Consider the following 26,133-nt stretch of genomic DNA (forward strand, 5'->3'; position numbering starts at 1 on the left):
TGGATGAAAATGTCATCCATGAGGTTTGGCTCAACTTTGAACTTGGAAGGATTATTTAGCAATGTGGGATTTCACATTCTGACTTATATCAGAATCTAGTCAAGAACAGCTCTAGTTCTTAGTTACTTTGAAATTATTTTAAGGTTTGAGAAGACTGAGCAATAAACAATAATTTAGACGTATATTTACTTCACAGTGCTCAGTGGAACTCTGAAAATGATCACTGTGGACATCCTCAGTCCTCTGATGAAGGGGAATGCTCTTCCATGACCAAAGCAGCATCTGAACTCATTATTATTAAATGTATCCAGTCAAAGCTCAAGTGACTAATTCAGAACATGATCTGTAAACTCAAACATAACATTATCAACATGAAGCGTGTATGAAATAACCAACAAGAGACTCACTGATTGTTGTATTGTTACTTTAATGCTCCTTCAAACTGCCTCTGATTAGATTTAAAGTACAAAGTGACACCAGCAGCAAGAAAAATGAAACAGCTGCGCCCCCTTCAAAGACGTAGAGTATTTTATTTTATCTGACAGAGTTGATAGACTGAAGTTAAATTAAAACACCCGACTCCCAGACATGTTGCACAGTAGGAGCATGGCTCTTTATGTAAATGTGATGAGGTATTCTGGGTAGGCCTGGATATCATTGAAGACCACAAACATGGTTGGATTAGCAGCGTCATCTGTGACGCTGTCATACAGGTCTGAGGCACTCCCAGATTTGGGAGGAGGGGTGATCATGCCTTTTTGTCCTTGGGTGTAGTCTCCAACTAGAACTCTGGCCTGGTACATGCGCTTGTGTCCATTGGTGTTGGGCGTGGCGTAGTTTCCTGCTGAATAGCAAGGGTCCGCAGCAAAGTAAGAGCCGTTGCCGTACATCGCAGCTGTAGACAGAGTGAACAAATTAATTGAATAACTAATTAACAAACTAGTGTTAAAATATTCTACCCTTGTATGTGTGTACTGTGTGTGATGGCTTTACCATTTTTTCCTGCGTAGCTGCGGTTGAAGCCTTGTTTGTTGATCAGATGGATGGAGGTGTGAGTGGTGCCGTGAAACAGAAGCAGTTCATTGTTTGTGTGTTTATTCTTCACCTCCATTTGTTTCTTCATGATCTGGTAGTTCTGCCACAGTGACGGATTTTGGACTCGTTCGATCTGCCGACGTAATCCAAACACATCATGTTGGTGATTTTCATTGAAGTACAATAACTGTCCTTCTTACCTCTGTGTCTGCTCTCTAATGATTGTTGACAAAGTATTTATAATTTATTCAACATTCAAATTCTGCTGGCTTGAAATGATCCAAGGTGGCAAAGTCAAGGCTTCAAACTGGGAATGGGTGATGTCACATGTTTAGGTCCAACACTACAGTTTATGCCAAACCAACTGAAGTTAAAGCTGAGACTTGGGAACTAATTTACTCTCCTTTTGTTTTCAATTATATAAAAAATATAGAATACTTCTGTGTACAGCCTGGTCTGTGTATTTATGACTGAACATACACTGATGATGTTAAGGTTGAGTCCGGTCTTCGTCAGTTCCTTCTCCACATCGTTGTATTCATTAGATGCTGGAGCCACAGCAAACAGCTTCAGCAGGTCGTCCTTCATGTCCTCCCAACATGAAGGCAAAGGCAGAGCGCTGGTACCTGCAGAACAAAAAGTAAAAACTCACCAGTGAAACTTTTCAAGCTTTTCTTGGTCCAATGCAAAACGTTGGACACATTGTTCTGTGTTCTTCCAGCAGGTTAAATGAGGACTACGTGCACATTACTGACTCACCTTTCAGGTCTTTTCGATGGAGCTCCACGTCATTACGTCCGTTTGCTGAAACTGCTTTTTCACGCGCTGGGTCGGCGGTGTACGCGTCATTGTTGATCTTGATCTTTGCTTTTTGTTTGGTCTTGAAAGCTTCCTCGAGGGTGAGGTTGGTGTTCATGTCAAAGGCCACCATTGACCCATTATGGTCCTTAAATCGCCATTCCACCAGTTCACTCATCTCCAAGGCCTTTTTCATCAAGGCCTCCGCCCGCTCCACCTTACGGATGATGTCCCTGATGGTCATCAAATAAAAAGGTAAAGCAATACTTTAACATGTAACATGTTAAACCTAAGAATTATTGCATATCAATGGTTTATGTGGCTTTCCTGTTTTCTGACCTGACTGCAGACTCAGCAGTGTAGACATCCCTGGTCAGACCCTCCAGGTGGATCTCCGGGTCCTGGTCCTCTGCTCCTTTGTCCAGACGGATGCTGACCGTCAGTTCTCTCTGCAGAGCCTTCAGCTTTTCCATGTCAGCCTGTGACAGCTGACTAATGCAGGGGTCAGAGATGGTTTTCTGTGCCTGCTCAGCCAGAATCAGGTCATTAATCCTTTTCTTGGCCTGACTCGCTGCCTGCAGCATCAGACAAATGTGTGTTAATGACAGAGATTTAAAGACAATCATTTTATTTTAATTCTACTGAGTGTACTGGAACTATATCCTCGTGAGCAACACGTATACAGACCAGCAGTTACTTCAACTCAGTGTCTCTGAATATAGTTTTGGTTGCTCAGTTAGAAGCAGAGATTTTTCCTTTGATCTATATTTACGATGGTAATGAACCTCACTGTGATGAAAGACTTGATGAAGCTGAACTCTGAAGGAACTGTGGATTCATTCTCTAACAATGTTTTCTGAACTTTTGACCAAACAAGGAAATCTGTTTCTCTGCTGCTTTGTTATTTATGCTAAACTAGCCTCGAGCTCTGCATTACACATGTAGGAAGATCTGAGCTCAATATTAATAAAAGAAAGAGACAGTGTGTAATAATATATTTATGCCTGACTATTAAAGTAAAAAGACTATTTAAAGAAAGGGTTCGTCCTAAAATGCACTGACCTCTGTCTAGAAAGCAGACTTCCTGTAAAATAAATAAGAATGGAAACATAACATGAATGAATTTGTACCTTGTGGTCATCGGCACACAGGTGAAACACTGCGGGCTTAAACTCCTCCCTCTCCAGGACTAAGTCAGCAGCGATTGGCTGCTCTGCTCCGAGCCCAAAAAACAAAGTTAGTCTAAAACAGCTCAAAAAAATGTTGTATTATAGCAAAGAGATCTGTGAATGTCACATAGAGTCCAATCTCCATAAAACAATGTGCGAAAAATCCACAAAAACACTATACTGAAAAAAAAACATATAAACCATATTTTAATTGAGAATAGTAAAATATAATATATTTAAGACACTATAACAGTTTCTATTCTTAGATCTTCATCACTGACAGTTTTGTTCAAAGAAGAGCTGATGTAAAAAAGTGCATCAGCCTGAATGTGATTTATTGTTCACAGATTAAAAAACAATGTAATACCTTCAGTTTTGCTAACGACACTCTTCTCCTCCACCCTCTCTTCCTGTCTCTTCTTCATGCTCATGTGGAAATGTTTCAGCATGGCCGTCTGGAAGATCAGGATCTTCACACTCCGAACAAACCTCGGCTGTTTCCTCTTCACAAACTGCACCACTGCATCCACCATGGCCTCAGCCACCTCTGAAGGGCTGGCCCCTCCCTGACCTGATGGGCAGACAAGGACCAAGCAATGATGATGATGATGATGATGATGAAAGGATGACAGCTTGTTAGATTCAGAATATGAGTTTCATTTCAATACAGTGCCAAGAAGAAGAGCTGGACAAATGAAACACACTGACTGAAAAACAGAAATAAATCAGTTAGAACGCAGAGCACCAACAGTCCACCTCAGAGTTGTTTGCACTGTTGGAAAAAGCACTAATGTGACTGAGATGAGCGAGCATGGAGGAGCAGCAGAGATGGAAACTACCTCGCAGCAGTGAATCCACCGGACAGTTAGCTGCTCTGATCACACATCGCTGTAATCTGACACACAGAGCTGTGTTTCAACTTTGTATTAAAGACATTTTAGTGGCACAAACTCAGGTTTGTGAGAGTGGGGTGAAGTAAGGATGCTGCGCATTGCTGCACAGTGAACCGAGTTGTGATGGAGGTGTAGCCTGTGGCTCTGCTGCAGGGGAGGGGTGGTGCAGGGAGGCTGGCAGGGCAACTGAGTCCACTCAACTAGTCGTGCTCTCACTATTTGCTGAGAGGGGAGAGAGCGCAGATGGCAACATCTGGAAAGCTGCTGCAAAGCCCAGCTGTGTGCATCATGTACAGACCTGTTCCCAGGGCTGGGAAGGCGACAGAGCTGAAGTTGTTCTCCTCGCAGACCTTCAGCACCGAGTAAACCGTGTTTTTAATGCTTGCAGGGTCGTTCTGGCCGACGACGTGGACGATGTTCCTGCTGGGCAGCTGCCCGGCTGATGTCAGGATCATTGCACGAGGCTGAGCCATGGAACTCACTGCAGGGAGGAAACAGCGTTATGAGAAGTGTGAAGCATAGTGAGTCTAAAAAGGAAGTGAAAAGGCTGGAGCTTCATATACACACCAAGCTGAGCGCACTCCTGCTCAACTGTTACTCCAGCACCGTCTAAGATCGCCTTGGACACCCCTGAGCAGCAATAAGAGGAGAGCAACAGGTGCAGTTAGTCAGATTTTGTTACACAGAAAAAACATGTTTATTTTCACAGAGTTAAATTTCACAGTTACCTCTGTCTCGTTCTCTTTATATGTGCATATTTTAAAAATAATAATTCTCTACCCGCCCTGCAGGCGGTCTTCATCAGTATTTTTGATTTTTGGTTTGTTCCTAGGACTGCGCTGCTCTGGAATCTGCTGGAGCCTCCAGCCCAGTGTGACGGGCGCTGCCCTGAGTGCTCAAAGCACCAGACAGCAGAGGTGGACAAGCAGACGAAGACAGCTGTAGGAATGTAGCTACACCGAGTGACAGCACCATCAGGAAGAATGAGAAGCTGCAGAAGTACCAAGGGCTCAGAGAAGAGCTCGAGAAGATGTGGCGGGTGAAGGTGACGGTGGTCCCAGTGGTAAATCACTCGGTGCGGCGACTATCAAGCTGGGCGAGTGGCTCCAGCAGATCCCGGGAACAACATCTCAGATCAGTCTTAGGAACGGCACAGATACTGCACAGCACCCTGAAGGAAGGTCCTACTCAGTGTCTTAACTGTTGTAGCCACAAATATAAAGTCAACACTCACCTGCTTTAAGGTTAAAGCTCTGATTGGAGGAATTGACAATGACATCACTGGCTTCCTTGGTAATGTCACCTGATGATGCCTCAAAGGTGAGTTGATCGATCTGCATCTGGTACACATCGAGGGAGGTGGACAAGACTGGGACAGAGAAATGTACACACACACACACACACACACACACACACACACAGTTTAAAATCCACAGTTGACCAACTCTTCCATATAATTAAACAGGAACAGACAGAGCTGAAGGTCTGAACCCAGGACCTGTAAAGTTAATGTGCCAATGAGCAAAGCACGACGTCGCCTCTTACAGGTTCATTTCTAAAACTATACTAAAGGCATTAAAACAAGACCTTTTAATAACTGTCCACCCACCAACATTCACACAGAGTGTTTACTCTCTTCTGTCCAATGTGTTTAACATAAAGCTCAACAGCAACACCTGCTGGACAAACTAGGCTCGCATACATCTTTAACGAATATGAATTGTCACTGATGGTCACATCAGGCCACTTAGTGAAACTAAAACATCCTCAGTTTGTCCTGGCCAATCTCTGACCTGCTACATTACGACTAAATAACCTGTGAGCATCAGACTAAACAGGATTCTGCTCTTTGTAGCTCTGATGGTTCTTACCTGAGGAGTGCTGTGATTGGTCGACAGCCTGTTGAGCTGGTACCTCATGAAAACCACGTGCTTCATGTTGGACGTTCCTCTGACCGGTGAACTCTCTGGTGAAACACTGATAATATATTTCATGTGTTACGTTCATGCTGGTGATTTTTTGTTTTCACAGCACTGATGAAGCAGCTGTAACTGCAGCTCAGTGCAGAGAAAAAATAATAATGTAATATTATTAATAATAATAATTGTAATAAAATTTAAAATGTAATAATTAATTATTACATTAATGTGATAATGTAGTCTGATTTAATCTTTGTTGTATTTGATTTTTCAGTTTTTATTGTCTTTTGTTGCTAAGTTTACATCATAGGTTTGTTCCTCCTGAAGCAGCATCAAATATATTCTCATACAGCTCTAATGAAATCAGCTGCTTGTATGCTTGACACTGCTGACAAAACATGATTCTGCTAATGTCATTACCTAAGAAATAAAAAGCATTGACTGCTTAATGGTGTACTTAAGAAAGTACAGCTGTCACCGAGCAGAAACGGGAGCTGGAAGCATGTAAACATAATAATAACGACTGCAGCCAAACAGAGCCTGACGAGCCCAGCTGTGAGTAAGCTGTTAAGACTCGACTGTACACCGTGTTCCTGTTTCCTCTGAAACAATAAGTCCTGTTGGAGCAGCCTTTCAACGCCTCTCTCTGTCTCTCGCTAGCAAAGTGACCCAGACAACAAAGTAAAGCTAGTTTTCAGCTACGAGCCGACACGAACCTGACGTATCAGCCAGAGGTCCCTTTGCTACGGTTCGGAGCCGCAGACCTGTTTTATATACGCGAGGAATAGTTTCTATACGAGATCGCTGCAAAAAGTGCAGCTTTACCTAATGTCCACCTACTGTTACTCATTATATTAAGATTTAAACATCTAGCTGGTGTTGGTGTGGAGAGTAACCTTCAGTAATAGTAATGAATCACACAGCAATAGGACATTCATGTAGTTGTGATACCATATTAACCCTCCTGTTATGTTGCGGGTCAGATTGACCCAGAACAGTCACATGTCACATGTCATCTGCATCACTACAGAAAACCAAAACAATCTAAATTATAAAAGAAAATTGTAAAATAATCAGTGCCAGTGTGTCTGACACTTTTGGATGAGAAACACGCCCTGGGTCAAATTAACCCAGGAGCATAATTGGTGTTCCAACATAACCAACATAACAGGAGGGTTAAGTAATCCAAAGTATTCAGAATACATTACTCTCATTGAGTAACGTAACACAATACGTTACAAAATACATTGTTCGGCATGTATTCTGTAATCTGCAGTGGAATACATTTTAAAAGTAACCTTCCCAACACTGAGAGTACAGCACTTCAGAGTCACACTGCTGTAAATTTGACAAGCCGAACACATTCTGTACTGCACAGGAGACACTGCACGGGATTGATTGACAGACAGTCTACAGCTGATGAGGATGCAGAACACAATGCGCTGTAAAAAAACACAAAAAACAGGAAACATGCAAAATTGCACACAAAAGAAAATCCACGGGCGGCTTAAGGTGAAGCGCGTTATAGCGAGGGACCACTGTACTAACAGTGTGTATCACCACTCAGTGTGGTTTTTGCTACCTGTAGCCACAAGCAGCTTCGCTTGTTCCAGTTTGTGTGCTAAGCTAGGTGACGGTGTGACTGATCAGTGTCTGCCTGCACATTATGTGTCCATCTGTTTGTTGTGGGTTTGCTCGTCTCTAGTGCTCACTGTCAGAACATGATAAGCACTTAAACAGCTCCTATCAGAGTCACAAACTCACATCCACGGTTTGGCTGTCACTGGGGTGAACGACGATGACCACCTCTCTCAGACAGCGAGGGTTTCTGCTGCTGCTGTACGAGCGGATCTCCCTCAGCAGGAGTTTGGACACCAGGGCTCTGGGGAAGCTCAGGTGTCCTGTCCCGATGGCTGGGAAGGACAACGATGCCATCTGACGTTTCTCAGCCTCCACCAGACAGTATCTGACGATGGACGTTAACTCCTGACAAACGGAGATAAGACATAAAGTGAAGCTGGACTTCAGTGACTGGGCAAGATACACAGTATGGTATGTGAACGACCAGGAACAAAAGTGGAGTTTTCAGTGGTGGTGAGGGGCACAGAGTTTCTCCTGATGCATCCCTCAGTGGATGAGTGCATGAATGATGGTAACAAAGCGTTTGGGGATAGAAAACAGTGATCGGATGAATGTGCGAGGCTTGTAGAAAGAAGAGTAGAGAGTAGAGAGGTGCTATGTTAGTATCAGAAGTTAGTATCTCACACATGCTGGGGCTTATAAGAATAACAGAGTTTAAGAAAAGAAAAGAGAATAGAAAAAAAGCCCCTCTGTTATCACAGCAAAATTTGTCCCAGGTCCAGCAACGTCAACAGCACCTGCACAACAGAGGGGCTAGACTCATTTTCCCTGGACATAAAGTGCTTGTATTAGTCCCGTCTTCTAGCTCAAAATTACTTGCCAACTGGCAAGGAGCCTTTGTGGTCACACGGTAGGTGGGGGACGTAGACTATGAGGTGGTATGGTCAGACAGGGGAGGAACTTGTATATCACCTCAACCTCCTCAAAGCACGGAGAGAGGCTTCTCTGGTGAGCCTGGTGAAGAAGAGAGATGAGTTGGAGGTGCAAAATTCCACCATTCCCACCTCCTGGACTTGTTAGGCACTGCAAGTTTTAAAAAAAAACCCAACAAACCCTGGATTTAACCAAGGGCTACTGGCAGATGCCCTTGTCTGCGGAGTCTAAGGAAAAACTGTCCTTCTCCACTCCGTACAGTTTGCACCAATTGGTTACACTTCTGTTCGGCTTGTTCGGAGCCCTGGCCTCACGCCTCATGGACCAGGTGCTGCTTATGCCTGCTGCCTACTTGGATGACGCTATCATTCAGCGTGACACCTGGGCAGAGCATGTGCAGCGGGTGGCCACAGTCCTGGAGTCCCTGAGCCAGGTGGGGCTCATGGCCAACCCAAAGAAGTGTGTGGTTTGAGGGAGAGAGGTAGAGCATATCGGGTACCACTTGGGAGGTGGACAGATGCGCCCCTTAGATGGTGGTTCTTGGAACTGGCTGGTTATTAAGACCGTCTTGTTCCAAACTTTGCAAACCTGACCAGCCCCTTGACCAAAATGGTGCCCCAGATCTGGTCCAGTGGATGGAGCAGATCAAGGCAGCTTTTGTGTGGTTTAAAAAGGTTCTTTGTGGGAGCCCCTGTCTCACACATGTAACTTCTACTTCCCTTTCGTTCTGTAGATGGATGTCTCAAACAGAGGGCTGGGGGCAGTTTTGTCACAGCAGGTAAGGCAGGTTGACTGCCCTGTAGTCTACATCAGTCGGAGGCTGTCGGAGAGGGAGGCCAGGTACAGCATGGTGGAGAAAGAGTGTCTGGCAATCCAGTGGGCAGTCAGCTCTCTTTGTTATTGCATCCTGGGACACTTATTCACCCGCTGCTCAGACCACGCCCAGCTGCAATGGCTCCACCGCATGAAAGATGCCAACGCCCAGATAACCCAGTGGTATTTGTCCACAGTCATTTAAGTTCATGGTGGTCCAAAGGGGTGATAGGCTGGGAGAGGGTAGGGTGGTGCAGTGGGCTCAGGGGGCAGTGACCGGCAGGCTGACAGGGCAGCTGAGCCTAATAGACTATTCACGCTCTCCTTATTGCAGTGGCATCAGGACCCAGAGCTGGTGTGTGTGCGACCAGCAGCTGGAAAGCTAAACTGTGTATCCTGGGTCCTTCATGTTTACAGTGTCCAACCTTTATTAGGCCTCACCTCCTCTGCCTGGCCGCCTCCTTTGTCCCAGAAAGGACAAACAGCGTGAAAGACTTTCTGGCACGTGAGGTTGTAGCCGTCAGTGACGACAACATCACCGTATCGCAGCGTGTTCCTTCTGGCTTCAGAGTAGATGGCGTCCTGCAGACTGCTTCCAGCTGCTGACAGGATGGCTTTGGACACAGCGCCCTGGTTCAGTTTCATGTCCTCTGAGATGGTGTTGACGATGACATCAGTCTGTGGAACAAAAGTAAAATCGCAAAAAGCTTGGTAAATGAAAGTCAGTTTTAAGAAAAAAAATCAAAAATATCTCATTATTTTTGCATTAAAAAGGCCGAGACACTAAATGTCTGCAAACTACAGTATATAAAATACACAAACTGTACAGTCTTCCATAAAAATATTGCAGTATAAATTCTTAATTATGTGATCAGATTTGTATGTGCCTTCGTTGTTCCTGCTGATAAAGGTGTGTAGCTTTGTTCTTAATTAATATGTTATTTCTGTCTGATCGCTTTGCCCACCTGATATAGAAAGACCAGGAAATGTATCCAGGCATTTTGACATGTTAATCAAATTATAGTTAAATGAGCAAAGTTTGAGTCGTGTTTGAAACGTGACACCTTCACACTAGTCAATTAAGAACATAAAGCAGCTTTCAAATTGGAATCAGTGGATGTTTGAATGTGCTGTATTTACCAATGCACTAATGTACAAAAGTCTTTGATGAGCATTTCTTTGTAAACTCAGCATTCAAATGAATTTATGTAGTAAGCTCATTTGGCCCTGTGGTGAACACTGTTGTGGTGTTCAGCAGAACAGAAACTCCACAAAAACATGAAAAGACAGCGACAGATTGAAAAAATACTGCATAAACCAGAATTTACTTTTAATCCTGGTTTAAAGATGCATGTAAGCCAAATCTATCCCTTCATGTTGTAATTACGTGACCATTTACAGAATCCTCTAAACTATGATCCAAATGACAGCACAGGTACTCACAGTCTGGTCCTGAATGCTTCCCTTACATAAAATGATCTTCAGCCCCTCAGCTGTGGTCTGCTCCAACCTGCATCCAATCAGATAACAGACTGATGATATCAAAGAGGCCTCATGGACATGAGGTCATCAAGAGTGTGATAAAACCAAAGAAATAGAAGGGGAACCACCTTACCCGCCATGCTCTCTATGGCTGATTTGTTGCTTGGGGCTCAGGCCTCCCCTGTTACCGTGATGATTTCCTCCTCTTCCAGCTCCTCTTCCTTCTTCTCGTTTTTCATTACACCAGCTGGCATCATGTGATTGATTCTGACCTCTGCATGGACCCCGCTTGTGTCCACTAGGAAGTAATGACAATTTTAAATACTTTCCAAATGACTCCAATTTGACTGAATACTTAAGCAGCCATTTAAAGTTAATAATAGCTAATAATAGCTGCTCAGCCATCTTTGTGGCTTAGGAAGCCATAAACCATAAATCTGACCAATAAATTGATATAATCTTTCTCAGCTAGCTCAGCATCAACAAGGTTTACTGAAAATATTTAAAGAAATAGTTTTATTTTGGGGGATTGTGGATATAGATTACCTCCATGCTGTCAGGTATACAGAAGTGCTTATACAGTTATACAGCAGACAAAATCCAAATAAGGACGTTACATGGAGCTGGATATTGTTACCTGTGATCATGAGCTTGATGAGTATCAATGTTAAGATGTTTACAGTAAAAGTTCATTATTAAAAATGGTTAAAAAATTACCCTGAAGCCGCTATTCGTTTCCCGCCTGCTTGCTGTGGGATGGTCATGGTAGGTCCGAGGTCTGAGAACTCCTTGCTCACAGCTGTGGCCATGACTCTGACGGTCCTATCGTTGTTGTCCACCAGGTGAATCTCAGTTAATGATCTCAGACCTTGTGGGCTGTCACAGTGCTCCCGAACTGCCTGGGCTATGGTCTCAGCACAGAGGTCAACAGGGAAACCAAAGATGCCCGAGCTGATCGCTGGCAGTGCAATGCTGGAGCAGTTGGCCATCTCTGCTTGTCTCAGACTTTCTCTAACTGCAGTCTTCAGGCGTGACACTGACGTCTTCCTGTCAAAGTCAGAGAATCGTGGACCAACTGCATGGACAACATGTTTGCAAGGCAGGTTGTAGGCATCTGTTATGATGGCGTCACCAGGACGTAGACGTCCATTTTTAGCGACGTAGTCGCTGCTTTCTCTCTGCAGCTGTGGTCCTGCAGCCTTTAGCAGTGCCAAAGCCAGGCCACCAATGTGGTCTAAGTCCTCATTAGCTGCATTGACCACAGCGTCCACACCAAAGCTGCAGATGTCCACCTTACTGACAGAAATCAGAACTCCACTGTTGGTCTGCACTTTACAATAACAAAGGGTAGTTTCTTCTTCATAATTCGCAGCTTCTTCTTCTTCTTCAATCTCTGGACGAAGGAAGACCGCACATCTTAACTCATTCATTATTGTAGACAGGAAAATGCTTCCTTGGTTTTGGAAGTATTTCTTTGCTCCTGGCTTGTCCACAGTTAAGGTGTCAGTGAAGAGAGCACTGGCCAGTTCCCTAAAGCAGGATTTGGCTTTCTGGACATGAAGACGAGCACCAAGGATGCTGATGCTCTGCTTCTGTACATAAAACCTTACTGATACATGATTATCTTTAACAATACTGGAACACTCCTTTGATTTTTTCCTTTTAATGAACGAAACAACAGCACAGGATTCAACATGAAGGGTTTCTAGGACTTGTGAATGGCTTGCAATAAACTCCTTCAGACTGTGGCTGACCTCTTTCACTGGATTAACAAAACCCGCCACTGTTATTTTGTTTCTTCTTTCTGGATGCATCTCAATGGCAACCGTTTTTTTCTTGGATAGGTTGTAGGTATCCAGCAGCTTTTGCTTCAGGTGGCCCCAGGTGGGAAGTTTTAGAACTTTTTGGTCTTCCACTTCTACAATCTGATGAGCCAAAGCAGCCTTCATCTTACTTTCTGCATCAACAAGGGCTCTGTCAGAACTCCCCAACAGGAGAAGCCATTTGCTTTCAATGGTGTAGACTGCACTGATGCCTTGAGATGTGAACAGATCCTGGGACAAATCCATGGGATCCAATGTTCTGAGAAAGTCTAGAAGACATGGGGGGACATTCTGTTGTTTCTTACTCATATTCATTATCTTCTCAGAGATCCATGACTTGGTCTTGTAGAACTCTGCAGTGAGTCCTGTAATGGTTAACTTCTGGGTGCCTTCATCATAAGAGAGTTTCATCTCAGGAGAAATGTCCAGAGCAGCTGTCTGGAGCCCCTCTTGCTTCAGGATGTAGAACATCGCAGGGGACAAAATCACTTCCTCAGAGATGCTGTTTGTCTGTCGTTCAATGTGACTCATGGCTTTCAGAAGAATGTTCTCCACAGGAGCCCTGATTCGTTTTATATCATCAGCTCGGCCAGCAACAGTCAGAACCCCTTGTGATGCATCCAGCACCAGGATGGCATCTTCCTTCACAACTGAACGTACATCTTTCTCTGCAGCTCTCCATCCCAGTGCATTTACGTGACATATGAATGCTGTGTACTGAGACATCAGGCGACAGAAGGCATGTTGGGCCTTACTCATCCAGTTTTCTACATGTTCTGCAGTCAGACCTTGCTGCCTCAAAAACTCTGGCACAGGGCTGAGTTTCACATCGGGGCCATTCAAATCCACTCTGCAGAAATGTGGATGCATCTGATCATTGATGTGTTCTGAGAGTTTCTTCTCCACAAGGAATTTCCAGATAACGTGGTGAACACGCTCTGTGAAGGGCTCGGGCATCTTCCATGTTGGGCGTTCTTTGCTGTACAAGGCGGTTCCCAGTGACTCATAGTATGGATACACCTTCACTGTGATAGACTTCAACTCAAGGTCTTTTTTAACGCAAATCTTTTCCACAACTACAGCAAACAAGAAGCAGAGAAGCAAAGGTTAGATAAGTGGTTACTCTGCGGTTCTGAACCTTCTTTATCTGACAAATATCATTTTTCTACAACACTTTTCATCTTCAAATTACTTTAGTTAAACACATTTCAGATTGGATCTAGACTTTTTACAGTTTCTCAGTCACTGTTAGCTAACCGTTTCAGTCATTTGTACACTACTTCTAAGTGCAACAGGTATTAATCTAAAGCATTTTTTATTTTATTTTATTAACTTTAGTAATAACTGATTTCTTTGCCTCTAAGTTCAGGTTCACTTTAAAAAACTGGAAAAGCTGACCTAATATTTCCTATGTGAAGCTAGCTGCCTCAGACGTTCCTCATCCTTGGGAATGAAAGCAATATATAACCAAAGTACAGGAGTGATGTGTTCTAACGTTTGGGTTTGTTTTTTGTTGTTTTCATCTCAGCTGCTAGCTCCAGTAAGGACAACTATTAGTCGTACAGAATCCATTCTGAAAGCTTAAACACTAAAATGTTTCCAAATTTTGCTGAACCAGTTTCTGTTTAAAGACGTGAAAGAACTTGGTGGGCAAAGCCCTCACATTAATCACCACTACTACAGCAGGCTGGTGCCTGCATACGTTCAGCATAGGTTTACATCAACAAAAAAAAGACCTTTAGGATCACTGAAAGTGATGATGGCAGCCTTTTCTTTTGGGATCATGATGATGTTTTTGGGATGAGTCCAAGTCTTCTCAAAATACAACTCCAGTATGTCTAGAAAAAAGCCAGAAATGCACAGCTTTACAGATGCATGATGGTTAAATTACTTTCAAAGTTTGTTATTATTATTATTAACCTTTATTTAACCAGGAAAAGTCCCATTGAGATTAAAAACCTCTTTTGCAAGGGAGTCCTGGCCAAGAGGCGACAACACGTTGAAATTACAAAGTTACATACATATTATAAATAACAATTACATTTTAAAAACATTTTTCTCTGGCTCTCTCAATCTGGACTTAAAAGCATTTAATGAAATAAGATCTGCTATCTTCCAGTCTTTTTGCATCATGTTCCATGTGAAAGGGGCAGCATAATTAAAAGCCCTCTTTCCCAGTTCAGTTCTGGCAAATGGAACATTGAGCAATAAAAGATCGCTTGAACGCAGGCTGTAAGAAACAGTACTTCTCCGTGTGAGCAGATCGCAAATGTAGGTGGGCATTTGTCCAAGCAGGGCCTTATAAATAAAGATGCACCAGTGAGCAAACCTCCTGGAGGACAACGAAGGCCATCCCACTCGAGCGTACAGATCACAACAATGGGTCAAGGCCCTACAGTTTGTAATAAACCGTAAGGAGGCATGATAAACTGAGTCAATCTTTTGAAGACACTGGGCGGAAGCATTCATGTACAGCAGATCACCATAATCTAAAACAGATAAAAATGTAGCATTTACAAGACGCTTTTTTGTCTCAAAAGAAAAGCAAAATTTGTTTCGAAAGAAAAATCCCAATTTTAGTTTGAGTTTTTTCACAAGATTGTCTATGTGAGGTTTAAAGGTCAGAGAATCATCAATTAAAAAGCCAAGATATTTATACGTGTGCACCACTTCTATGAGGTTTCCCTCAAGAGTGGACACCAAGGGGACAGTTTGAGGAAATCTCTTCATGTTTGAAAACAACATTAGCTTTGTCTTTTCAGCATTGAGAACCAATTTCAGCTCCAGAAGTGTGTGCTGAACCACGTCAAAAGCTTTCTGCAACGATTCTATTGCCTTTTCAAAGTTTGAGCCAAAGGAATAAATAACTGTGTCATCAGCATAAAAATGCATACTAGCATTGGACACATTTTGTCCCAAATCATTTATATACATGATGAACAGCAGAGGTCCTAAAATTGAACCCTGTGGCACCCCAGTGTGAATATTCAAAAGTTCTGAGCACAGATTTTCACATTTAATGCATTGAGTCCTGTCACTCAAATAATTAGTAAACCAGGAGACAACATGTCTAGACAGCCCCAAAGAAAGAAGCCTATGCTTTAAAATGGCGTGATCCACAGTGTCGAAAGCTTTTGACAGGTCAATAAAGAGAGAAGCACAGTGCTGTTTTTTATCAAGAGCAACAAGTATGTCATTTATCACTTTTGTGGCAGCCGTGACAGCACTATGCTGTTTTCTGAACCCAGATTGTAGTTTTGAAAGAACTTCATTAGAGTACAAGAACTCTTTTAATTGCTCACTGACGAGAGACTCAAGGACTTTTGCCAAAACACACAAGTTTGATATTGGCCTGTTATTGGCTTGTTATCTGGTTATTTTAGTAGAAATGTTTTTGGCATTAAAAATCTGAGTACTTCTATTTTTTCATTGTCAGTATAATGAAAAATGTCTATAGCCTCTGCATCGGCTTCGGCTTCGCCGGGTCCGGCCTCTGTTTCCGCTTCAGCCTCGCCTGGTCCAGCGTCAGTGTCAGCCTCTGCCAGTCCACCGCCGTCCGACCCAGCTCGGTCTGAACCACCTCACCTTTGCCGGCCACTTTCCAGGCCTTTGGTTGGACGTCTTCGCCATTAGAACGAGGTCTTCGCCGTTAGAACGAGGTCGTCGTCGCTGCCGGCTTCCGGACCTGTTCTGTTGCCGCCAGTGCCTTCTGCGTGGCCGGCCCCCGGACCTGCTTTGTTGCCACCACTGCCTTCTGCGTGGCCGGCCTCCTGATTTGTTTTGCCTGCGTTGCCGCCACTGCCTTCCACGTGGCCGGCTTCCGGACCTGCTTTGTTGCCGCCACTGCCTTCCGCGTGGCCGGCCTCCTGATGTGTCTCGTCTGCGTCGCTGCCATTGCGGTCCACACGGCCGGCCCCCTGAACTGATTGGCCCCGTGCTGTCTACCTTCGGGTCGACCCCCTGAACTTTCTCGTGGACTCGTGATGGATCTAGTTTTGTGTTGACCTGTTTTCTTGTTTATGGACTGATCTGGAATCATGCTCCTTGTTTTCTGTTTTGTTTCCGTCCCTCCATCCTGGACCCCCTCCGCCCACTCTGGCCTGGTGCTCTGGTTCGTTATTCTGTTTTTTGTTTAGGGCTGTCAGGAGCCAGCCCTTGGAGGGGGGGTACTGTCACGGTTCTGGGTCAGTTTTGACCCAGTATTTCGAGTTTCTCGTGTCTTGGTTTAATTTTGTATTGTATTTTGATTCTTTTACATCGTTGACCATTATGAGAATTATAGGTTTCTGTTTATTCGTGTTTTAGGATTTGCTCCTTGGTTGTGTCTCATGTTTTGCATAGTTCAAGTTCCATGTATTATATTCTGTCTGCGTCTTTGTTTAGTGGTTTCTTGTTTCCTGTTTTATTGTGAAGGTCTGTGTCTCATGTGAGTGTGTTCTGTTTTACTGCTCCCCTGTCTCGTTAGTCCAATTTCTCCCAGCTGTGTCTCCCTCCTGTTTTCCATTCCCTGATTACATCCCTGTGTATATTAGCCCTGTGTTTTCCCGTGCTCGGTGTTGCGTCGTACCCTCAGATCCAGCCTTTGTGGTCCTGTTTGGGTTCTTGGTTTGGTTTCTGTTTTTGTGTTGGTGCCAGCAATAAAAGCTGAAGTTTTCAGTTACATTCTCAGAGTCTTACAGTCTCAGAGTCCTGCATCTGGATCCTCATCTCCGCCTGCCCGCACACAGAGCCTTGACATTGTCCTTATTGTTCCGAAAGGTTAGAAAGAAATTTAGGGTTGAATCGATTTAACAGCCATGTGGTAGCAATGGCAAAGCCCAGCTCAGCTCCAGGGAGACCCCTTAAAGCACTCAGCACCATTTGGATTTGGGTCAGCAGGGGGCAAAAAGTGTGGAAGCTACACTGTATACAGCTATAATGATGAATGAGCTCATTCATGCACTGAGTTCATTTCCTGTATTGAGGAGAAGTTAATTATTTTTATATTTAGCTTGTGTATTATCTGTATAAGTAATTATGCCTCTTGTTGCATTGATTAGCTCCTTTCTAGATTTCATGTGTTGATTTCAGGTGAAATTGGAAGCGACAAAGCTCAAACTGTCCCAACAAATAAAGCCACTGTAAAATGCTAACCTAAAATCGAATATAACATAACAGCTATATTGAGCAGTAGGCTCATGTTCTGGTAAACTTTTTTCAACCAGAGGAGTCGACCCCTGCTGTTTATTAAAAATAATGTATTAATTATCCAGAGGCTTTTATATACAGTCTATGGTTTTTAGGAGCACATGTACCTTTCACCACAGTCGGAGGAAGACTCTCCACTCGGATGTTCGTTGCTGCCTCCAGAGGCCGAGCGGTCAGTCCATGCTTCTTCATCTTTGTGCTTGTCTGGCTTACAGAGAGGAATCTCTCCACATCTGCAAAATAATCCAGATTAATCCTTTCAGACTGAAACAGGGTGAGAGAGAAATGCTGGGCTACAACATATTATCTAGAAATGTTCTTATGAATGAATGAAGGCTTCCTCTTTATTTTTAAATGTACAGTCAATAAAGATTTATTTTCTATATTTAACAATCCTGCTTTATTGGAGACAGATCTGCTGTCATTTTATGCTGTTATGTAGACGACATTATGTTGTATGTAAAGCAACGAAGACGTTGGGATCAGTGGCAGCAAACAGAATGGTGATAAAGGAGAGCAGTGATAGGTTCCTCTGCTCAAAGAGTCTGTAGAGGTATTTGGATCTTTTCATTCTTTTACTTTACTGATACCAATTTATTTATGATTACTGATATCAAAGTAAAAATTGTTTAACATGTGCTTCACTTGTTTGTGTATGATGTAAAGTCAAGCAGGTTATCCTCACTGCAGGGCCGCTGAGCGTGACCGAGATCAGGCCCCGTCTGATCCTAAAGACCTCGTAGTGTCATATGACCCCAATAGATCACCAGTTATCTACTTTTTGTTTCTATTACAAATGTTCTTAAAATAGCACGATTTAAATCCAGCATCAAGCTTTATCTTTCTGAATCCTGAGACAGACACCATCTCTACTTTTAAGATTAGGCTTCAAACTTTCCTTTTTGCTAAAGCATATAGTTAGGGCTGGACCAGGTGACCCTGAATCCTCCCTTAGTTATGCTGCAATAGACGTAGGCTGCCGGGGGATTCCCATGATGCATTGAGTTTTTCCTTTCCAGTCACCTTTCTCACTCACTATGTGTTAACAGACCTCTCTGCATTGAATCATATCTGTTATTAACCTCTGTCTCTCTTCCACAGCATGTCTTTATCCTGTCTTCCTTCTCTCACCCCAACCAATCACAGCAGATGGCCCCGCCCCTCCCTGAGCCTGGTTCTGCCGGAGGTTTCTTCCTGTTAAAAGGGAGTTTTTCCTTCCCACTGTCGCCAAAGTGCTTGCCGATAGGTGGCTATCGGATTCTTGAGTTTCCTCTGCATTATTATTTTACAGTCTTAATGCTATATAAAGTAAATGGAATGCAATGTTTGTGTAGTTTAAAGTAATATTTATATGAAAATGATTCATTATTCAAATCATATCACGTGGTTTGTGCTTCTCTACACTTTTCCAGATCAGATATGTGATTTTTTATAAAGTCAGGTTTAAAATTAGACTCAAAGGTTAATCTAAAGGGGATTTTGGATGTTTGTCCTTGTACTGGCTCGTTGTGTTTATGTATGTGGAAACGTCCAGCTGTCTGCTTCCTACCTGCAGGGCTGCTGAAGGTGACCACAGCTTTGTTGGATTCCAGGATCCTCTCCATGCTGTAGCCGTTCTCATCCAACCCAGAGATGTTCTCCACCAGCATGGAGAGCAGATCTGTGGACATGTTGTCTGTGACGTTTTCCAAAACCACCGCACAGCTCTGAGACGACTCTGAGTCTGAGAGAAACACACAAACCTGATCAAAGAAAGTGTCTGTGAGCAGTGAGGGAAGGAGGCTTTTGTTCACCTGTTGTTCCTGAAACTTTACTGTCAGCAGCATTTCTTTTCTGTAAAGTGCAGGGCCTCCTCCAGGGGTGAGGGCGGCAGATTCTGGGCTGTTTGCTTGAACTAGCAGCAGAGTTTTAGTGCTATTTGATTAAGTAACAGTGAACATCAGTCAGCACACACCCACGTTTGAGTTATTTGTTTCTCAACACAGTAGGAAGTTTATTCAGGTATAACTGAGAAAAAGTGATCAAATGACAGAATTATGACACTTATTGTTTTGTTTTTGCAGCTGCTTTTATAAGTGTTATAATTCTATTTTGCAGCTATTCATCCAGCGCTGGGCCCTGACCCGCCGTCCGACTCGGCCTCGGAGGTAAGTGTACGAGGGCGTTTGGATCGAAGAGTCTAAACACAGTTTGTTATCAGGGGAGAGATTATTTGTTATGTTCAGCTCCACCCTTGAGACCGCAGCTGGCGCCGAAATAGTAGCCGCATGAAATAACGGTGGTGTTCTTTCTTTAGTGCGAACCGCTGCATGTCAATTTTACAGTCATCTAATGTCCATCACTGGTCTCTCACCGTTCCCGCTGGAGAGCCGTGAGCCTCTCCACGATGTTATCCAGCTACACCGAGAAGTTATCCAGTTTGCTCACAGAGCACGAGTGCAGCCGTCAGCCTCTCCAAGATGTTGTCAGATGTTGTCAGAGTCTCAGTACTGACAGCAGCCGCAAGCTTCTCCAATATGTCCTCCGTGCTGCGTCTAATGAGCCCATTCTGAGAAGCCACGGCTCGCTCCATCGTTCCAATCAACACAGCGGGCAGCCTTGTGGGGGTTTGAACAGCCGTTTCTGCTTACTTTATTCTTCGATAAGCCAGGGCCAAGCCAGCGCTGATCAGTTATCATGGTTCCGAAAAGATAGACGTCTTCAATCGGCTCTCCTGAACCCAGGCTTCTTGTCGAGAAGAGGGTGTCAAATCCATAATTCCTCTTTTAGGTTTTAGAGAACAGACTGTGAGACTCTTCCAGGGCAAAGGGAGAGAAGTAGACAAGACTAGACAGAGACATGAGAAAGCCAAGCAGGAAAGATAAGGGAGGGGAGGGGAGGGGAGGGGGAGAAAGTGCGACCGCCTTCGTCAAGAGCCAAAAGAGAATAAGTGCAGCATGTACTGCTTTCTGTGTGTACCTTTGACCACAGGCGGAGGAAGACTCTCCACTCGGATGTTTGTTGCTACCTTTCGGGGCCGAGCGGTCAGTCCATGCTTCTTCATCTTTGTGCTGGTCTGACTTACAGACAGGAATCTCTCCACATCTGCAAAATAATCCAGATTAATCCTTTCACACTGAAACAGGTGAGAGGGTGAGAGAGAAGAGCTGGATTACACAGTGTTATCTATATAATGATGTCAGGCTTTGTCCTTGTTTCAAATATAAAGGCAATCTTTGTTGGATCTACTTTATATATTTAATAATCCTCGTTTATTGCAGACAGATGTGTTAATATTTTGTGCTGTTAGTGTGTCGACTGTTGCAGGACCCAAATGTGTACTCAGGCTGTCAGAGGTGAGCTTAAAGCGAGTCACTTATCGAAGGTTAAAAAGCTGTGGATGAACCGAACGAGCCTTTATCCTGGTTTCAATAGCTATGCTAACCTAAGCTGCTGGCTGCACTTAATTAATGGGCGCCTGGCCTTTAAAGTGGCGAGTGACCCAGCTGTCCTAGCTAATTACAGGCCAATCTCCAACTTCCTTTTCTCAAAAAAGTTCTTGAACCAGTGGAGTTTAAATCCAGAACCAAGTTTAAAATCCTTCATTATTTTAAATAAATAATATATTTTTAATTATTATTTTATTTTGAATGTAAATTCTTCCTGTTAAAAGGGAGTTGTTCCTTCCCACTGTCACCTAATCAGGTGGTAGCTGTCTGCTTCCTACCTGCAGGGCTGCTGAAGGTGACCACAGCTTTGTTGGATTCCAGGATCCTCTCCATGCTGTAGCCGTTCTCATCCAACCTGCAGATGTTCTCCACCAGCATGGAGAGCAGGTCTGTGGACATGTTGTCTGTGACGTTTTCCAAAACCACCGCACAGCTCTGAGACGACTCTGAGTCTGAGAGAAACACACAAACCTGATCAAAGAAAGTGTCTGTGAGCAGCGAGGGAAGGAGGCTTTTGTTCGGTCTGTTAATCCTAAAACTTTGCTGACATTTCTCTTTCTTTACTTGAAGCACCGTCAAGGGGCAAAATCAAAATACTTTATCCAAAATAAAATCAGTGAAGAAAAATGGCTCCAAAAACACTGGACTAAGAAGAAGAACCACATATGTTTTGATTTATTTGTTTAGTTGAGACGAACGCTGGTGTGTGCCCTTAACACTAGTAAGTATTTATTTATAATAGTTTATGAAGGAAAAACTGTTGTTCTTGAATTTCACCTCACAGAATGAAGCTCTTCTCACACATGCACTGCAGGCGTGAACTTTCATGATGTGAATATATGATCAAATAAATCTTAAAGGTTTCCCGTGTGTGATGACGAGCTGTCACAGTCCAGTATGGATCAGGGTGGATGTTGTGGATGCAGAAAACACACAGCATCATTATTTAAAGAAAGCTTCTCCCATTGTGTCGAATGAACTCAGTTTTCCTCTCTGACAGGAGGATGGAGGTCCCGTCCATCTGCAGCTCGTCTGATCACTGAGGTCTAAGACCTGACGGACAGCAGTGTTACGCGCCTCTCTGTCTCTGTGCGTTACATTAACAGATGTTTTCCTCTGGCTGTTTCATCCACACAAAACCCCTTTAATTAGTACAGCGAACACTGGAACACTCCACAGTTATATTTTGTCCGTCCACTCACAGCAGTGCAAAGAAAATCAACGATGAGACCATTTAATGTCAGACACTGTGTGACTCTGTAAGTTCATGTCAAAGTTCACTGCTGTGGAAATGTGAAAGAAGCATGACTGCAGAGTAACTCAGTGGAATTCATTTTAAGTTTCACATTTTAAGATATTTTTCATATTTCTCATTAACAAAAAATAGCTGGACTATGATAAATATATATTTATATAATATATATATAAGCGTCAATTTTCATCAAGAAAAACAAAACAGTGCGATTTTAAACTGGTTACATTTTCCCACAAATTCTTTTGAAATTGTTTGTGTCAAAAAATGTAATGTCGATGTATCAAATGCCAAGTTAATGCAACTTTGTATAAAGTATAAATACAAACTTCCTGTAGTTTTGTTCTCTGTTCTCTTTATTCTTCATCACTTTGTTTTTACCCTCTTTGCTGGCAGCAGCAGCTCCAGGTTCAGCCTGAGGCGTCTTTGAGTCTGACGATGAGTCTGACATGAACACAGTGAAACACAGAGAGGTCAGAGCACTAAGATCTGATATATGGTTATTAAAAATAAGCCCACGTGGAACTTCTTATATTTTACTGGTTTAAATTGATTTGAGTCTTTTACTCCAGACGAGCAGGAATCATCATTTAACCAGGAACATATTTGGATTCATCTGAGATTAAAATCACCAGAGAGCAATCTGACCTGAATGTGCTTCAGCTTGAATAAAGTCTGGTAAAATATTCCTTCATTGCCACAAACACACACTTATTTCACATGAAGAAGATGCTGAAACAAATGAACAGAATTCAGTGATGATAGAAACCGAGGAGGAGGATTTACCTGAGACACGGCCGCTGCTTGTTGGGCTCTGAGAACAAAAAAAAAAGGTTTAAAGCAACAGAAGAAAAAAAAGAGGAAAATATGTCGACAGTTACGTTTAAAAGAACATTCAAACTGACGGGGTTTTTCAGTTTTGCACTTTGGAAAAATATTTATAGCAAAAGCAACTTCATTACAAGGTTAATATGTATAAATACATGAATATGATACAAATATGTAATATTACATATCTGCAAATATTACAAAAATATCTTTCTTATACTTTAACTTTCAAATAAATTTGAGTTTTATACCAATGTTATTACACTTTTTCTGTTGCTGCAAACAAACTGAACTTTGGTTCAGTTCAGTGTTATAACATTAATATGGCATCAGTGCTCTTCATAGTACGGCAAAGACCTACAGACACAACTGACTCAATCATATGAACCCCTCTGAGGAGGCCTGGTTATTACAGAGCTTGTATGTGAGGAGCAGGTGTTTCAATTCTGAATCTAACAGGGAGCCGATATTCATGAACGGCCAGCAGAGTTCAGCCTCACTGAACTGAAGCACTTTTCTTTCTGTGTTTGGAGAACAAAAGACGAGTAAAGGAAACAGTTTAAATTGTGTGCAACACACAGATGGTGCTTACCTGACACAGAACCGACTATCTGACAAGTATGAGTGAATTATTTAAGGATGTACCTTTAATGCCCACACACAGCTCGAGAAGTGACAGAAAATCTGATCTATAAGAAATCTGTGTTAAATGTTGTTGAGTGGGAGATCAGAGCACACAGCACAGGACTGTTAAAGTTTATGACAAATGTCTGCAAACTTGGATAAAGATAAGCTGGTTCCAGCAATCGCACCGCCATAAAATACACCCAAATCATCAGGAAAGGTAGAAGGCTTGAGGTTATCCAGATCGCGCTCTAAGTTTTGTGGGTGATCAGATATCAAAGAGAGCATAGATATCATACACCAGAAGAGCAGAAACACCGTGGCAACAAACACTGAATAAACATTGATCCAAGCAGGCCTGGCAGACGGCGAGCTGCACTCGCCGCCGCCATCACGACCTGCAACGACCTGTTCAGCCTCAGTGGTTCTCACCTCCTTCGTTTAGAGACTGCATGTTGTGTTTACTTGTGTCGTCTTTGTTACATTTGTTTGCTGATCTGAAACATTTAAGTGTGACAAAAGTGTGACATCAGGAAGAGGATGAACACTTTCTGTCCTCATGGGTGATTTCACTGCCTGACAAACCTGAAGACCATGTGACATCAGGTTGGTTATTGTTGGCACGATTACAGTGCACGGGCAAACATATGAAAATATCAGCTCAAAGTCCAACCTGCTTCTGCTGCTTCACACACCCAGGGACTGATTTATAACCACGAGGAAAACCTGCCACGCAGGCTGGAGTCACCCTGGTCATAACAGCATGTTTATGATTCAAACACTGAGGAGACATGTCAGACTGTTGGTTCATACGTCACAGTTATTCACAGTTTTCTGTTTCTAAAGAACTAACTGTGATATTTGTATAAAGGGAGGCGCTCGGTGATTAGTCATAAAAACCTAAAGGTGCTTGGTCCAAAGAGCTGAACCCAGAGCAGTGACAGTGAGCAGCAAACAGGAAGCTCTGAGTGATGAAAAACATCCACATGAAACATCTAAAACTGGACTTACTGCTTCTGAGCTCAGCCGCAACTGGATGGTTTTACTGTCCAGGATGATCTCATGATTCTTCCTCGCGAGGACTCGCTCTCTCACTGACATCACAGCACACACACACACACACACACACACACACACACACACACACACACACAGTTTTATGATCAGCTGTTTGAATTACGTGTTTCATTCTGTGTCACAGTGAGACTCTCAGACCTGTTTGTTCCATCATTACACTCGCAGGTCTCCGTCTGTCGGTGTTTTTAATTATTAAATGATTTATTTTACTATCTGAACCACGATGAAGCGCACTCACCCTCCGGTGAGATGAAGTAAACGGCCGCCCTCGGGGCTCCTTCCTCCGCCTCCACCCGGCAGTCTCCTCCGCTCGACTTCTTCTTGCTCTGGAAGTAAATGTGCAGTTTGTTCTTCAGGGCTTTGGTCTGAGCCGGAGTCCAGTCCCCCTCCACGGTCACAGGCGGACACTCGGATCCCTCCATCTTGCTTCACACACACTGTTACACACTGGACACACACAAACACTGACCGCCGAACGAGACTTCAGGCTAAACTTTACTTTCACTTTCGTTTCGTCACAAACGTCCAGAAAACTGAAACCGCGCCTCACAGGTTACTCACAGGTCACAAGGTCTGGTTACGTGTTACTTGTATCTAATGACACTTTTACTGGTTTATTGGTTTGCGATATTTTCTGGCACTCGACTGATTTGAGTTAAAGAAGTTCGTGTTTTTAATGCTGCTGCCTTGATTTGTTACAGGTAGGCACACATTTTAAATAAATGAATAAATGATGGATTTATCGTTTTTATTTTGCCGGGTACTGTGTAGATCAGGTGGGTGTTTTCATATCTATAGCCGGTTTCCTCTACTGCGGTCAAGTGAGCCCTCACTTACGAAGTCACAGTCAAGCTAGCCGCTCCGCCAGCCGCACCGAAAATGTACTGCGGTAAAGTGAGCCGTCATTTGTGAGCCGCGGTCAAGCCAGCCGCCTCCTATCCGCCGCATAAATTTCCTTGCGCTTTTACACCAGTCTTTACGGTAGCGCCTTTTCGCTTTATGTGCCGATTGAAAGCCTATACCCGCGCACACGTGCACGCGCGCGAACAGTCGCGCGCGCATGCGCGCGCACAAATTACAATGTAACGGCCCGATACAGTCAATACAATTATGGAAATGTCAGAAATTCATTAAAAATCATCCTGGGTAGTTGATGTACAACTTTCAACACATCCCCCCTCTGGGACACCTACTGTACCTGTGTGCCAATTTTCATCCAGATTTACTGTAGAATTCCTCAGAAATTAAAGGAAACTTATATTCAATTCAATACAGTCAATACAATAGAATT

General features: G+C 43.3%; 1 protein-coding gene across 1 annotated transcript; it reads right to left on the reverse strand.

Moving 5' to 3' along the window:
• Window positions 1-407: 407 nt before the first annotated feature.
• On the reverse strand, window positions 408-25,403 carry LOC113034387 (poly [ADP-ribose] polymerase 14-like). The gene is made up of 25 exons (XM_026188904.1): window positions 25,081-25,403; window positions 24,777-24,859; window positions 23,100-23,127; window positions 22,695-22,757; window positions 21,340-21,513; window positions 20,592-20,717; window positions 19,183-19,356; window positions 17,741-17,866; window positions 14,183-14,284; window positions 11,341-13,522; window positions 10,757-10,921; window positions 10,585-10,651; window positions 9,583-9,819; window positions 7,579-7,800; window positions 5,767-5,872; window positions 5,130-5,264; window positions 4,463-4,525; window positions 4,194-4,376; window positions 3,370-3,573; window positions 2,964-3,046; window positions 2,173-2,408; window positions 1,795-2,066; window positions 1,516-1,661; window positions 994-1,168; window positions 408-895 (listed from the first exon to the last, which is right to left on the reverse strand). The coding sequence occupies exons 1-25, from the start codon at window positions 25,262-25,264 to the stop codon at window positions 615-617; spliced, it is 5,817 nt and encodes a 1,938-aa protein (XP_026044689.1). The 5' UTR covers window positions 25,265-25,403; the 3' UTR covers window positions 408-614.
• Window positions 25,404-26,133: the final 730 nt, after the last annotated feature.

The sequence above is a fragment of the Astatotilapia calliptera genome, chromosome 12 (assembly GCF_900246225.1).
Source record: "Astatotilapia calliptera chromosome 12, fAstCal1.2, whole genome shotgun sequence".
NCBI classification, from domain to species: Eukaryota; Metazoa; Chordata; class Actinopteri; order Cichliformes; family Cichlidae; genus Astatotilapia; species Astatotilapia calliptera.

What these genes read in the sequence shown, in the direction of transcription:
- LOC113034387 (XM_026188904.1), bottom strand. Translation starts at nt 25,264, where the DNA reads ATGGAGGGATCCGAGTGTCCGCCTGTGACCGTGGAGGGGGACTGGACT. An exon ending in TTACTTCATCTCACCGGAGG is followed by an intron (nt 24,860 to 25,080) that starts GTGAGTGCGCTT and finishes CTGTGATGTCAG; the next exon opens with TGAGAGAGCGAGTCCTCGCG. An exon ending in GAAGCATTCAGGACCAGACT is followed by an intron (nt 9,820 to 10,584) that starts GTGAGTACCTGT and finishes TTTGTTCCACAG; the next exon opens with ACTGATGTCATCGTCAACAC.